At 35.1% G+C, this 15026-nt stretch overlaps 2 protein-coding genes across 3 annotated transcripts; one reads left to right on the top strand and one right to left on the bottom strand.

Moving 5' to 3' along the window:
- Nucleotides 1-1520: 1520 nt before the first annotated feature.
- LOC113496829 lies at nucleotides 1521-6610 on the top strand. 2 transcript variants are annotated; one of them, XM_026876190.1, is made up of 4 exons: nucleotides 1521-1782; nucleotides 2738-2896; nucleotides 5170-5299; nucleotides 6431-6610. In XM_026876190.1, the coding sequence occupies exons 1-4, from the start codon at nucleotides 1728-1730 to the stop codon at nucleotides 6435-6437; spliced, it is 351 nt and encodes a 116-aa protein (XP_026731991.1). In that variant the 5' UTR covers nucleotides 1521-1727; the 3' UTR covers nucleotides 6438-6610. The 2 variants fall into 2 exon arrangements, with proteins under 2 accessions (XP_026731991.1, XP_026731992.1); XM_026876191.1 differs by having other exon boundaries at nucleotides 1526-1782; nucleotides 2741-2896.
- Nucleotides 6611-8030: 1420 nt separating this feature from the next.
- On the bottom strand, nucleotides 8031-10342 carry LOC113496828. The gene is made up of 2 exons (XM_026876188.1): nucleotides 9295-10342; nucleotides 8031-9210 (listed from the first exon to the last, which is right to left on the bottom strand). The coding sequence occupies exons 1-2, from the start codon at nucleotides 9386-9388 to the stop codon at nucleotides 8654-8656; spliced, it is 651 nt and encodes a 216-aa protein (XP_026731989.1). The 5' UTR covers nucleotides 9389-10342; the 3' UTR covers nucleotides 8031-8653.
- Between the last annotated feature and the right edge of the window lie 4684 nt (nucleotides 10343-15026).

Genomic DNA, 15026 nt, shown 5'->3' with positions numbered 1-15026 from the left:
GTAGAAAATAATGAAATTATTCTTCCTATGTGAAATTGTGCTCATAAATTATTATATAATTTCCATGAGAATTTGTCAATTTTAAAAGCTTGATGTTATTTTTATTTCAAAATAAAAATTTTGTAAGAAGGATTTTTTTGATTTTCTCATTTATCTTTGGGTTTTCGTATTTGGAAAGGAATTACAACTAATAAATTTTGCAACAAATCTGAAAAACTTCTGCTATTGTACATTTAAAGCAGACATAAGTGAAACACTTAGTTAGTATTTTCTACAAGAATGGTAAACCTTGATCAACTGTTCAAAGAATAGCTAAGAAACAAAATTCTACCGATAAATTCCTGTTTCAATAGCCAACAATTATGTAAGTATATGAATGTGTAAAGTACTTACATGAATTATCACAGTAAATTAACAGTCCATATAATTTATTATAGTGTCCTATTGTTAAACAAACATAGGTAAGTAATAAGGAATAATGATCTTAGAAATACCAGTTTCATTGTTTGGGCGTGACGAAATATGGGTGGTGAAGCCTGATATTGGTTTTTGTAGCAAATCAAGGACAATAATGTTTGAATATATTAAATATAATGATGTATTATGTAATAAATTTTACATGATAAATATTTATAAAAAATCAAAAACAAAGAAATAGGACAGGCCGCTAAGCAGTTCATGTGTTCATAAACGATATCAAAAGGGGCCGGAGTTGGTTGTGCAGGAAGGCACTCTGAAAATTTGATGTTACCTAAATCGACTAAAGAAAAAACCCATTGAAATTTACAACCACCAGCCTTGTTACTAATTGGCAGACAACGATGTCTTATTAATAGTTTCAGTTCTACCCTTTTAGTATCTACAGAACTCTAAAAATATTAATTGAAAAATGTTCTTTTCTCGAGAACACATAATACTTATTTGTGGACTAATGAATAATATATGATTGTGATACTCCAGCCTAGTTCCCACCTAGAATGACAAAAGGAGCGTGTTCGCGCTCTTCCCTACGGATTTTCATCCGGTAAAATATAATTCTCAGTTAGTTGTACTTTAATCGGTACTCCATCGGGTTTGTACCGCGTGGTTCAAGCGGGGTTCATTCTTTGAATGACGCGAGGGGCCCAGAGTATTTCAAGTGCTCACCCCTTCACTTCTTATGAGGACGAACGTGAATCGTCGCGTCTGTATCCTCTGTAAAAGCGGTCTTCCAGTCTGGGAAAAGTGTGATAAGGCAAATGTATCTTATGTATCTTTACAATAGGTAGTGTCGTGAGAAAAGCAAGCTAGCCGTAAAGCAACATCTGTCTGATCACATTACTAAGTGTTAAATAGCTTAATGCGATATTCAATTATCTATTTACTAGATCATAAGCATTCCAACTGTGTATAGGTCCTCATTCTACTTAATAAAATGAAATGTAGACATATTATCAAGTTTGGTCAGTCACTATAATTTAATTTAGAGATTGATTGAACACTCAAGTGCTAATAGGGTGTCTAGTAACTTTCATTTCGATTTTATTGAAGCCATTCAGCAGTTTTTGGTGTCCATTCAATATAATGATAGCTTTTTGCCGGTGACGACCGTTATTGCGGCCCGTGCATCGAGATGCGCGTGAGTTTCCGCCGCGACGCTTCCACTGTATATATAAAGCCTTAAAATGTGTGAGCGAGCACGGTGAAGCCAGTTCTCGGTCGGCAGCTGTACAGACTACACGTTGAAAATGCATAAGATTACTTTGTTCATCTTTGCGGCTCTGTTCGCCGTAACTCTCGCAGGTTAGTGCCCCTCAGTTTTTACCGCCATAACGCAGGAACTGACTCGTAAGTTTCATTTGGAACTGTCACTTTGTGTTATTTCCAATTGGATACAGAGATCGCCGATTTGTATGTCAGTAATTCGTTTTACTTATGTGATTGAATCGTAAATTCTCGGTTTGATAAATTGAGAGACTTCAATTTAGGTAATGCTATAAATTGATTACTTGCTTAAAGGTGCATTGCTATAAATAACGTCACCGACCGAGTTTATTTTCATGGATGTCAATATTCTTAGTTCTTAAGTATTAATACCTATACTTATGTTTTTTGTTGTGTGTTTTTATACACAGACTTAGCAGAGAAAAATTAAACAAAACCTTTTACCGATTTCAGCAAAGTCTAACTATCTGCTGATCCTTTAAGACAATGGTTTTAAAGAAAAGAAAAAAAACGAGCTTTTAATATCCCGTCAAGATTTTTGTATTCTTAACTTCTTAGTCATCAGCCTTCAAGCATTACTTTTTATGCTTTTCAAGTTTAGTGATGCTGATGAGTATTGAAATCCTGTCGGTCACGATTTGTTGAGGTCATCGTTAAATAGTAAGCGTTTCTTACGATTTACCACATTGGGTGGTTAATGATGATCTCAGCGTGTAATAGAGAGCTTCCTTGTAAATAATAAAGGCTTCATTTTTAATTAATTGTATATTAAGCAAGTCATGAACGGATATCCTTAATTGCTGACTAGTTAATGTCTAGTTAGTTAATAGAAAGCTTTAATGGATACCTAAATGAATAAAAATTAGAACGGTAGAATGTATGCGTCTTGATATATAACATAGAACAAGGAGGTGCTTGGGAAGACTGCCCAATAATCTGCCAAGTTCAGCGCACTTTTTGTACCTGAGCCCAAAAAAGGGTTTACTGTGGCGAGCACGAATGACATATTTGTGCACTTTATTGCACATTCCAGAAGGACAGTACTATGTTCCCCGCGCCTACTACACTATAGACGCGGAGGGGCACGAGTCCGCGCGGGTGCCGCTGCGCCGCCTGCGCCGGTCCCTGCCGCCGCCGATGCCCTACGGTGGCGCCAACGCCAACGCTCAGGCTTATGCTCAAGCCAATAGCTGTAAGTCATTCCTAATCTATTATTTCAATACTTAAAACAAATATTTTTTCTACTGTCCATTGTCCTATTCAACTCTGAAAACCAGTCTCTGTAAAGGTAGAGTTGTAAATAGACCTATTTATATTCGGACCCTTGACAAATAAATAAATATTATCAGGTTACCTTTGGTAGTATTGCCCTCCGTCGAGGTAAATACGACTTAATTACAAATTCCATAAAAAAACGTGCGATAGAAAACTGATTAAAAATTTTAGGAATATCCTTGTGAAAATCGAAATGAGTAGATAGTTGTAGCACAAATAAATAAAAACGATACCAAAAATTAAATACTCTTCTTATCGACTACCTTATTTATAATTTATCGGCTTTTCATGCTAGCACACTAAATTAAGTGTTTGTAGAGTCCTCATAAACGTAGCCCCTGGCAGAGCCATAGCCAATGGTATAGCAAAGGCTCCAAGAATGTGCTCATTAGTACTCTGTAATATATTCACATAAGTTCAAAACCATGTTGAGTGGGTTCGCCTTGTTTTATTAGCTTTCTACGTGTTAGTTTAAGATTTGACGAAGCTGAAGAATGCGCCGAGACCATTAGATGCAGTTAACCCGTTCAGCGCATGTGCAAGTTAAACAATAGTCACGTACGTAGTCGAAGGGTTAAGTTACATAAAACTACATTTAAAATATTACCGGTCGGACCGTGAAACACAAAATAAATGGTACCGAATAGGTAATCGGATATTCGATTTATGCGACAATTCATAGTCACGGCTGTAACGAACAAAACAATGATTCGTTATTGTCTTTAGTTATTGATGCAAATTATTATGCTGTTCGGTCCTAATGTCATGATTTATTACACGTATGTAATTGGACAAGGTTATGAAGAATATAGAAAAACATTACAATTTATATAAGTGAAGGTTTTCACGAATCAAAGATGATTTAGTCCCAAGGTTATGCGTTCATTCAAATATTTTTTTGTGCATGTTGATCTTCCACTAACTATTGTCAAGTCATCAAGCTTCTGATACATTCCTCACGTCAGGCGTGTAGGTACTCGTATGAAAGATAAACTCATTTTGAATAAAGTAAAAGAATTGTTAGTGCGAATAGAATATGTTTGATGTCTGAATCTGATCCTTGAATTTGGATAACTACGTAGTTTAAATCAAGTCACGACTTTTCGAAACTTTGATGAATTGTAAAAATGGAATTAAATAATCGTTTATATCCGTAAATATATGATGTATATAAATCTGTTTACATGCATTTATAAATTAAAACATTGATTTGAGAATAATATTATTCAGGATTGTATTTACAAAAGTAGATAGTTATACATAGTTAGATGCTCGAACACGGCGCAGAATAAAAAACTTTATTTAGTATTTCAGGACGAATTTCAAATAGCTAATTGTTATGCACTAACTGCATTTCCCGACACGTTTTGCATAACTACATAATACTTTACTAATACTTCTTAGTAAATAATTGTTTGAATGTGGAACAGGGACGTGTAAAGTAAGCTTAAAAGCGCTGCGCCTGCGCCGACTGAGAGTCGCCGTTCGTCTAACGGTCTCGAAATTCTTGAAGTGCCGGTCAAGCGGCCATCTAAGTAGTTACACGTAGAAAAAGTGATCGATAAACATCATTCTCTGAGGCCTGAGATCAGGTAACTAGAGTATAGAGAGTAGGCCACTTATTCTTTTTGTTTATTATTCGACCTACATAGAGTATAATGACTAGTCTTAGCGTTTGCTAACAGGTTTGTGGTACACGCCTTTTTGGAATTAAGTGTATTACAGTTATCGATTTAAATAATTTAAACCTATGAATATAACTTATTCGGGTCAATCTAGAAATCTAGACTATAGCTATTGTTTTGAGCTTGTTTGAACTTTCACAATTTTCAATTTAAGTGTCAATTTAATTATGTACGTGTACTATACTGTTACTGAGATATGGTATATTATTTAATGACGATCTAATTCGTTGATATTCAATTTAACCATTGAATAAAATTGACATTCAATCATTATTATTTTTGCTGAAGATTAATTCTTTCCAAATAAGATAATACATAAGTGAAGATGGGACGATTAAAGTAAAATAATACGTGGAGAGTAATAAAAGGATAAGAATACAAATAGTTTCTATTGGACAGTAATATATTCAATGGATTAAAGACGTTTGTACCTCGTTCTATGGCGTTTGCCTTAGTTTTCGGTAATATGCGATTTTCTTCATTATTTCTGCTTCATTGATTTCAGTTAACGGAGGTTCTGCGGCTGCTAATGCCAATGCCCAAGCTAACGCGGGAGGCTGGGGCGGCTGGGGCGGCTACGGCGGCTGGGCACTGCCTACAGGCCAATATGGCTCAGCCAACCCTAATGCTTTAAGGTAAACGATTTAGGATTCACGGATAGTGATGAATCTAACACTAAATCAACATAGGCACTAATAGACTGCATACAGACCAGTCTTCGTTCACCTATGTGCTTACTTTGAGCTCTTTAAGCAATCTTGTTGATTTGGAAGTAAGACTGCGCTATACTTGCCTTGTACTGTCAAAAGTCTACTTCAAGAATTTAGGTAAAGGTACCTACAGAAAGTCGTAAGCAGCAAGAAAGGTTCATATGAGTAAACTATTTCAAGAAGTGATAATAGATATTATAGAACCTTCGAACTCTCAATCGCTACTGTACTAATATGACATCCTCAAACAAAAAACGTATCTGATGTCTGTCAAATGAAACTCTATAAAACACCATTACACTCATCACATTCGTTTGTGTTCATCGACTGTCAATAACTCAAAAACTTTAGCACAATATATATGTACCTGTATTACCCTGAGCACTGCTAACCTTTCAATACACAATTAGGCGTTACCCGAAAAATGACTAAGCATGTTGTACTATGAAACTCATTTTTATAATTTGAACTAGCTGTTGCCCGCGACTTCGTCCCCGTGGTTAGAAGATATAAGTTATGATTTAGGTATACCTGCCCTGTTTTTTTTTACATTTTCCATTGTATCTTAGCTCCTATTAGTTGCAGCGTGATGGTTTATAGTCTAAAACCTTCCTCGATTAATGGTCTATTCAACACAAAAAGAATTTTTCAATTTGGACCAGTAGTTCCTGAGATTAGGGCGCAAACAAACAAACAAACTTCAGCTTTATATATTAGTATAGATATTGATTATCTCTCTTGTCAGATTACATTTGGTGAAACATGTTGCAGTGACATTGTTATTACAATAGTTAACGTGGACAGAAATATTTCCTGTGCTTAAAGCAGTTAAAGCCATATTCAAGCACGACTTTTTGTTAAACGAATCACTGCTTTCCGGAAGTGACAAAGACGATTTGATAACTTTTTCAGTATCCTTCTTGGACAGACAAACAATTAAACATCTGACAACGTTAACGTTTCTTTCTTGTCTTTCACCATATATCCTCCGAAAATGTTGTTTATTTTAAGTGTGTTTATAAAGTAATTACTAAATACACGTTTTATGTGTTTTAGGACTTAGTATGGCGGCAGCTAACTTGACTAACTCCATGGTGTCGGCACCCTGAGCGCGTATTTTCCACCAGTTGCACGCCTGCGCCGCGCGTTGCGCCTGCGCACTTGCTGTGCAACTGCCGGAAGATTCTATTCCTATTTATTGTAATTAATACTTTAATAAATGCTCTTAGCGATATATGTTGTCTGTTTACATCATTTTTAATTATAACCTGCATATTGATATTTACATATGTGAATATTGGTAATATCACACATTCTACGCCACTTAACATATTTACTTAGACTCAACTAAATACCGAAATAGCACATTATTGTAATAACCCTTTAATGTGAAATTTGCGCTGATATAATAATGCAATTGTAGCACATACATAAATAAAAAACAATAGTAAAAAAGAAACAGTGCAAAGGACATCAACGCGCAGTGAATTAGTTACTTAATTAATATTTTCACCCACCCTTACTTTACCTCTCCTTGTCATCATACTTCAATTATTTTTTTATTGCGAAATAATTGATATACATCTCTTTGGTATTTAATTTCAAATGGGAGTCCTTCATTTTGCCATTGTTTTTATTTGACCTCGCAAGTGAAAACAAATTAAGTTAAGACAAGAGTTATTAGGCATATGAAATTTGTTGACTGGTTTAAAAAACAATTGTAAACCTATTACATTTTTTTTAAATCTTGGCTAGTGTATCGGTAGTATTTAATTATTAAATGATGTAACGGTTTACTCACGCGTATTCCGTCTACCGTCCGACTAGTTTCGGACCCAACCGGGTGGGTCCGAAACTAGTCGGGCTACCCCGATAAATACGCGTGAGTAAACCGTTACATCATTTAATAATGAATCATTCTCACGACAGTTACTTACAAAGTATTTAATTAATTAAAATATTTTAAAAAATAGTTACGTTTACTGTTTATGCGTGCAAAACACAACGACTCTCTTTGAAATCCACATTTACTGTTTCAATCATGGCCCGTTACGCAGCCTAAGCCTTACAAGACAGGATTGTGTCATTACAGTATTCCCATCGCTATTTTATGCATTACCGGAATATTGTCTACTTTACTTCATTCTCTGGTTATCTAGTTAGATGCACCAAGACATTTACTTTTATTTTCAGTGCTGGAATGACAAGTCACCAGTATGGACCAGCGCTAGGTCAATCCATTAGCGCCAGTACTTCGGTAGGACTAGACTCGTCAGGTCATGGATATTACGACCAAAAAACTAGCGTTAACTAAAGAGATCCTTACCAACAAACTACATTCTCCGAAAAATAAATTAGCAAATACTGGTGAATTAATTAATAAGGATTTTTTTTAATTCAACGCATTGATGTATGATCTGATTCGATCGTCGTGAAATTCTAAATTCGTAGTAAGTATAGGTAATTTCATCTCATAAGTATGTACGTAATATAGTTATTTAATTATACCAAAGTGTTTATTAATTCTTTCTTTATGGTGAATACTTTATTTCTTTTACTAATTTTCAAATGTGATTTAATTGTTTTTTTTATAATTTCATTCAATAATCAGGAATAAAACTCAGGATAGGAAAAGGATTAATTAAATTAATAAATATATTATAATGAATGTTTTATTGCTTTATTCGTTTAAATCAATGGAATTTGTTACAAAAGGGATGTGAATTACTTATAATACCCGTAGTCGATTGTGCAATAAAATTATTTGTCGGCAAGATGATGCTTTATTATTGAATTACTAGAGTAACTATGTTTTATATTATTAGAAAAAATATGTGAGAAAATACTGAACGGTGTTAAGACCGTACCGTACACAAGCAACGAGCATGAATAAAATTACCAGTTAATTTAAACAAGTTAACTTTTTTAAGATCTCCCTGCTATTTTTTTTGTAAGTATTGGTTATTTTTAACAATGCTATTTGTTTCAAAATATTGTTTATAAAATCTGCATAAGATGTTCTACATACCAGAACATCAAACGTTAGTAATAAATGATCATGGTTTAACAAAAAAGAGAGCATTATATTGGCAAACAGTGATTATGTCTAGGCACCCCGAACTTTTAATAACTGTAAAAACCGTAAGAATCTATATTATCTTATAAATGGCACATTTAACACTTTATAGACAACTACTTTTTGGCGTACAAAGAAAAGTAAAATTTAAGACAGTACATATTAATATCTACGATATATGACTGCGAAAGTTGTGTAATACCTTATTTGTGTGGTAATTCCAACCGGTACTGGGGTCTATTGTAGGAATATCCAAAGTCCTGCGTGGGCTCCGGTGCTGGCACCGGCGCAGGCGCTGGTGCTGGCGCAGGGACCGGCGCAGGCGCAGGCGCTGGCTCCATGGACGGCACGAACGGCGGCGTCACTATCACAGCATCGTCGGTGATGCTCACATCGCGACCCGACGGAACAAATCTGTTGCGAAACTGTGGCGGCACTTGTTGGTAGAATTGCTGTCCAGGATAGTACTGGGGCTGGTATACTCCGGGAGCACCGTACACCGTCGGCACGTTGTATTGGTTCGGTGCACCGTACTGTGTAGGCAGCTCCATCCGGCCGAACATGTTTCCAAGGAATGGAAACTTGTTAGTCAAAGTGGCCCATAGTCCTGTGCCGCCCACCTGGTTACTTCCCTGGTTTCCCCAAAACAGTTTCTGTGACGGCTCCTGTAATGAGTTCTGGTAGAAAGCTGCTGAGTAGGGGTCGCTGGGCCCAGTGTAGTACGGTGCCTCTCTTTGCGGGTAGTATGACACACTACTCCCTATAAACAGAAATAAACATTGTGAAAGTATCTTAAAAACCACATAAACCAAAATTAACAATCAATACTTTTCACTGCACGTACCGATAAAGAGGCATAAAATAAAACCGACGCTCGCATACATTTTCGGACGAGTTGCTGAATTCCAACTGTGTGTTATTGTTGCTCGTCTTTGCATTTATACCTCCTCTATTTGCTTCTAAACGAGGACCTTGAAGTAAAATTCTCGTAACCCAGTATTGAAAGTATGAGGTAATGGTTTTGTCGGCGGCTCACCCTGCGTTGGCCACATGCGGTGTGGACAATAGGTGGTACATCTAGGTGACTCGTGCGCCGCCGCCCGCCGCCAGCACGCACAGGTTGTATCTAAATCATGCCACATGCGTCGCTGAATGACAACAATGGACATTTCGTAATTATGGTAAAAGGCTTGACTTACCAAAAGACTTATAAATAAGCTCCGAACGAAAGTACGACAGAAAATAAACAGTAGTTTTGTGACTGGTGGCAAGATGAGCTTTTACATGTCTCTACAGCTTTTTCCTAGATTAAACTAATAATTATAACAATTTCAAAGATTTCTATTAAATCCTTATAAGAACATATTTTTGACAATTATTTTAGAACTACAAAAATTGAATTAGTAGAGCTTAGCCTGACTGACCGTGGTTTCAAGACATTATTGAAACTTACTACTTTTACACACATTTTAACTTTTAATAGGTATCTCGGTACTGTCAATAGATCGACAAATATTTTCGCTACTTTTACTTTCTGTGAATATTTTTGTTTGTTGCCTCAAAGGTTCCCTTTAACAATGGGAGACTGGTTTCTCGTTAACTCATCTCGCATAAATTGCGAGGATTTATGTAATATTGAATAAGATTTAAACATGCTGTATACGATAAAGAATCGTGAAAAATGCACTCGGTCGCGTGTGCGTGTGTTTACCCAACATAATCGGCATTATTCATAAGATAACAAGTTGGGTATTTGTCTTCGCCTCTTGTCATGGTATTGTCGCCCGCAGAAGCGTTTTGCGAAACGTTGCTCAATGCGGAGCTTCACAAATACTTCATACGGTAGATAACTATGTTTACACGGTCGCACCTCACGACACTATCCACGTCCATGAAATTCGATGTATCTGTTACAGTTTCCGCTGTATTGTTAGTTTAACATACTTCAATTATTCTGTTTGACCAAGTTTTATTGCTTTGGCAAAAATGTTCAATGTTTAAATACATATCATCTATTTTGGGTATTTTGCCTTCGAGTAAATTACATTTGCTTATAACCGGTATTTTTGATCTAAAGTTATAGAAATCCAGGATTTGGTGCAAGAAATTAAGTTAAGTTTCAGCGCCTGGTGAAATATAACTATGACTCGAAGACTTAATAACATACAATCCGTTGGTGTTTGTAAGGCGCTCTTTGTTTACTTAGGTAAATAGAAGTTTAAGAATTATATGAAAAATTGTACAAAAATATTTGACAATACAATACAAAATATAATATACGTTGTTCGTAACACTTTTATTTACATTAATAGTTCGATAAATTCTAAGAGGTAGGCTTACATCAGAATTTAAAAGGCGGCTACATAAATTATTGTATGAGAAGTGTCAAAATATTTATTTTAAATTAGGTTCATTTGTCATAATTAATCTTATCTTAAAATCTGAACAGCTTAAAGTTCAGTGAGGGCATTAGGGAAAGTGGTAAAGCTGACCCCAGTTTCGCGAGCCGCGTGCGGTCGCTGCGTGTGCGTCGCTCGTGTTATTGTTGACACAGATTAACCTACTGGTATTACGATAACTGATTTTGAAATTTATAATACACAAACTATAGATCAATATTGACTATCACTTTGTCGTAATTGGTTTTCCACAAGATAAGCTATACTTAATGTAGCCTCTTATTCCTATTAAATTATTGTAAGGTTGATTTTTTCTAGCAAGTAAGTATATTATCGGAAAAGCTTTATGTACTTCCTAGATGATTAAATTTGTGCTTTTTGTGTATTGTAGGTACTATATTTGTTTATTTTATTTTTACAAAGTCTTAATTAAGTTTTGCACAGAATTAAGCCCTTCTTTAAACTTTAGCTTAGTCGTTGGTAGAGCAACTGGTGTTTGATTCTAAAAGGCTTGCTAAGTTTTTTTATTTCAACCGGATGACTGGCATCTGGGTTGAGTAGATAGAACGTCATAAATATGAGTGAAGCAAAAACAAACCGTGGAGGTGTTATTTAACAACCACTTGATGCCAAAAGTGCCTATGAATGGCTCCTCTTGTTAGCTTAAAGATCAGTAGTATTAGACAGCTTAGACATCCAAATGGGTATGTTGGCGTCGTTGGCGAGGTACAGGACCCCAATTCTGCTATTTACAATGGCCGATGAATGAATGAAAATTGGATTACATTGGCAATATTCGTATTATTCTAAGGATTTTGTCAACACCTTAATTTGAAATTCAGCATGGGGCGGAACACTCACGGTCAATCCAATGAATTTCCAATTATTGTGTTGGCAAAATGCTTAACAGAAGGAATAGTTTCAAATTTAATCGGATTGCCATTTAGTAGTATTAGACATTGCCCAGTAGTATCAGACAGTTTAGACACCCAAATAGGTACATTGGCGTTGTTGGCGAGGTCCAGGTACGTACGCAATGTGTTAACAATAAACATTCATTGACCTCAGTAATTGATCATTTAAGATATCGTGACGTTATAAAAACTATAGGGCTGTCAAGTCACGCGTTACATTAAAACTTTAACGCAGTAACTTTCTATTTGTTTTTCCGGTTATAATTGACATCAAAGATAAAGTTTCTATACTTCATAATATTTATTGTACCAGCACTAGCCATACTATCAGTCTTCCATATATAATCGACAATCCGGGTTCGCCATTTTATGAAGTACCTTGTTTGCTACTACGTGAAAGTTTGACATGTTTCAATTAACTCTACATTTATCGCAACTTGCGAAACTTCTTTTGGTAAAATTTTTAGACTTCCGTTCCCCAAAAAATAATTAAACAAGAACCCTAAGTTAAGTTCCACTGTCTGTCCATCCGTCTGTCTCCAATCTGCATCTCATGAACTGAGCTACCTAGTTAGGCAGTGATAATTTTCACAAATTACGTATTTTTGTTGCCGCTGTAACAACAAGTTTTAAATTAAGTCGAGGTTGGCAACGGTTGTTACGGTCATTCATTTGATTGGCGTTCGGTTTTGTTTATATAATTGTTTTTTGGATTTGTACGAAATCCTTTATGTCGCGAGTCAGACTCGCACTTGACCGTTTTTTAATACTTAATCAGAGTTATATTAAGAAGGGGACATCCCTTAACAACGTTTATTCTAAGTTGAAATATTAGCGGTTGTCGTTTAGTGACACAAGGTGACTTGCTAAGATGAACGCCACGGTACTTTTTCTGAACACTATAAGTATTATAAGATGACGCATGCATGGTAAAAAAACTCCTTAGCAATTTTACCGGCACGTTTTCTGAAGTTTAGGCAGTTTGTTTTGCACACGATGAACAATTAATTTCTTTTCCGAATAAGATTTCGAATTTAAAAGGCCATTTATGAGCCATATCTTTTATTGTATCAGTATTTTTAGTGTCAAAATCAATCGTATCGATTAATCCTAATTTAATATTTACGATCGACTTTAACGATTTTCGAAAAGTACGACGACCGAGTTTTAATGGATAAAAAAGAATTTATAATAATACCTTTGACAACTACATATTGAAATGCAATAGTCTTATCTTAGTTTTAATAAGAAAAAAATAGGAGTTAAAAGAGGGACCATCTTATAAACAAACCTCTGGCAAGTTGCAACTGAGCGTTAGCATGCAGCAACAATTCGTTTTAAGTACATAAAATATTTATTTAAATGTGTAATCCAATGACAAACTCAGTAAAAACTGTAATATTTACAACTTCAAATTACATTCGAGACATACTTGTTTCTGCGTAGTTTACATCTACAATTACCGAGTCGACTCGCATTTTTTAAGTCTCGTTGTCTTGGCGTAGAAAATACATAGAGTAAAAAGCTCAACAAAAAAATTAAGACTTGATGCGTAAATGCGTAATGTTTATCTACTGATACATACAGTACCTTTTATGGGTTTGTTGTATGACAGGATATGGCCCTGACCAACCTTTGTCGATACCGAGTGGGTGTGGAACAACGAACTATATAAACTCTACATTTCCAGTGAAGGTATTCGCTTAAATTCTACTGCGAGGAATGTTGCAGGTGGCCTGCTGCATACATACCAATCTTATTCTATAATTATTCGTTCATTTGTATACTGAATTGAATAGGGTGTTTGTCTAAATCTGAACTGTTTAGTCCGTCAAACAGATTTCCAAAAAAAATACCTACGTAGTTTTCATTTTATTAGATCTTTAAAAAGTAAGGAATATAAAAAGCACTTAATTAAGGCAATAACATCATTTGCTAGTAAAAAGCGTACTGACGTACGAAGGTAAGTGACGTCACACGAGATTTTAGATCACTGTATCCCCTTCGTTTTATGATCTAAACTGTTTTTTTTTATCAAATTTCCTTCATAATTTTACTTTTAGACAAAGTAGGTAGGTATCTGACCTTTGTTTTGTCCATAAATCACTTTATAGGCAAATATTTCATATTTGTAAACTCTACCTTTTTCTCGAAGACCTTTGCTGTTATTTTGAGTGTAGGCTAAGACTATGTTACAGGATTATTATTTGACGAGACTAAGAATTTAGGAAGAGTTTTGTAGAAGTAATATTTTCATAACTATCTAAGTACATCTAAGTATTTTCTGTTTGTTGTAACAAAGTTATAGTCTAGAGTCTAGACGTAAGCCAGTACGACAAAGTCACACCTAGGTGTTAAAAATATTACGAGATTGCTATTTTTAGGTTAAAAATAGCAATCTTTAAGTATACTGTATACGTATGTGTGTTTTGCCTAAGGTAAATTATGCCATAATCGTGCACCACTTTTAAGATGGAACGATTTATTTTATTTCGTGATAGTACTTAAGTAATGGGATTGGGATTTCCTTAACTCTAAGGAAGACTAAGGCATAATTAAGTGTATCAGAGTTTTTAATCTTTGAACGTTTTTGTCCGTTTTTTTTTTGCGAACCTTTATCTAAGCGAAGATTTTTTGAACTTGGTTTTGGAACAATCGTTTCGCTTAAAACTTAATGCAAAGGTATTATTATGAGCTAATTTATTAGCCCTCTATGTGCCGGGGAAAAGGTTTGATTCATTTTATAATAAAGCGTAGATAAACGGTTGCGCAAAGGTCAGTTAACTATTTAATTTTATTATCATTTTTTTCTATTTTTATGAACCGGATCTTCAGATGCAAAAACATTTAGGCAATACAATTATCCTCTTCAAATATACATATGCATATCTAGGTATATTATGTTCGGTCAAGCGATTCATTAAAAGATTAGATAGAGGCGTGATTTTACGCCTACCATATTTCCAGTCAAGTAAACACTTAAAGCCTCCGCAATAATCCACAAATAAATTTGATATTATGTAGTTTTATTGGTGGAGCTATTTCTAGCGCGTTACTTTTATTGGTTAATCAAAACAAAACAAAAAAAAGTTAATTTATAAGTTAAATATAGTATGCTACGAGTATTTGCTATTTAATGCCTCCTGGCCTAGTGGTAAGTGACCTGAGTCCCCTATACCGGAGGTCGCATGTTTGATTCCCAGCGAATATCCTTGTGTGATAAGCACTATCTTTTGTTTTGCGTCTGGGTGTAATTTATCTAT

The sequence above is a fragment of the Trichoplusia ni genome, chromosome 8 (assembly GCF_003590095.1).
Source record: "Trichoplusia ni isolate ovarian cell line Hi5 chromosome 8, tn1, whole genome shotgun sequence".
NCBI classification, from domain to species: Eukaryota; Metazoa; Arthropoda; class Insecta; order Lepidoptera; family Noctuidae; genus Trichoplusia; species Trichoplusia ni.
This window is presented reverse-complemented; position numbering and strand designations above follow the sequence as displayed.

Excerpts from the sequence above, each read along its gene's own strand:
- LOC113496828 (XM_026876188.1), bottom strand. The coding sequence starts at position 9,388 with ATGCAAAGACGAGCAACAATAACACACAGTTGGAATTCAGCAACTCGT. Across the intron at positions 9,211-9,294 it reads TATTTTATGCCTCTTTATCG|GGAGTAGTGTGTCATACTAC; the intron begins GTACGTGCAGTG and ends TTCTGTTTATAG.
- LOC113496829 (XM_026876190.1), top strand. The coding sequence starts at position 1,728 with ATGCATAAGATTACTTTGTTCATCTTTGCGGCTCTGTTCGCCGTAACT. Across the intron at positions 1,783-2,737 it reads GTTCGCCGTAACTCTCGCAG|AAGGACAGTACTATGTTCCC; the intron begins GTTAGTGCCCCT and ends TGCACATTCCAG. Across the intron at positions 2,897-5,169 it reads TTATGCTCAAGCCAATAGCT|TTAACGGAGGTTCTGCGGCT; the intron begins GTAAGTCATTCC and ends CATTGATTTCAG.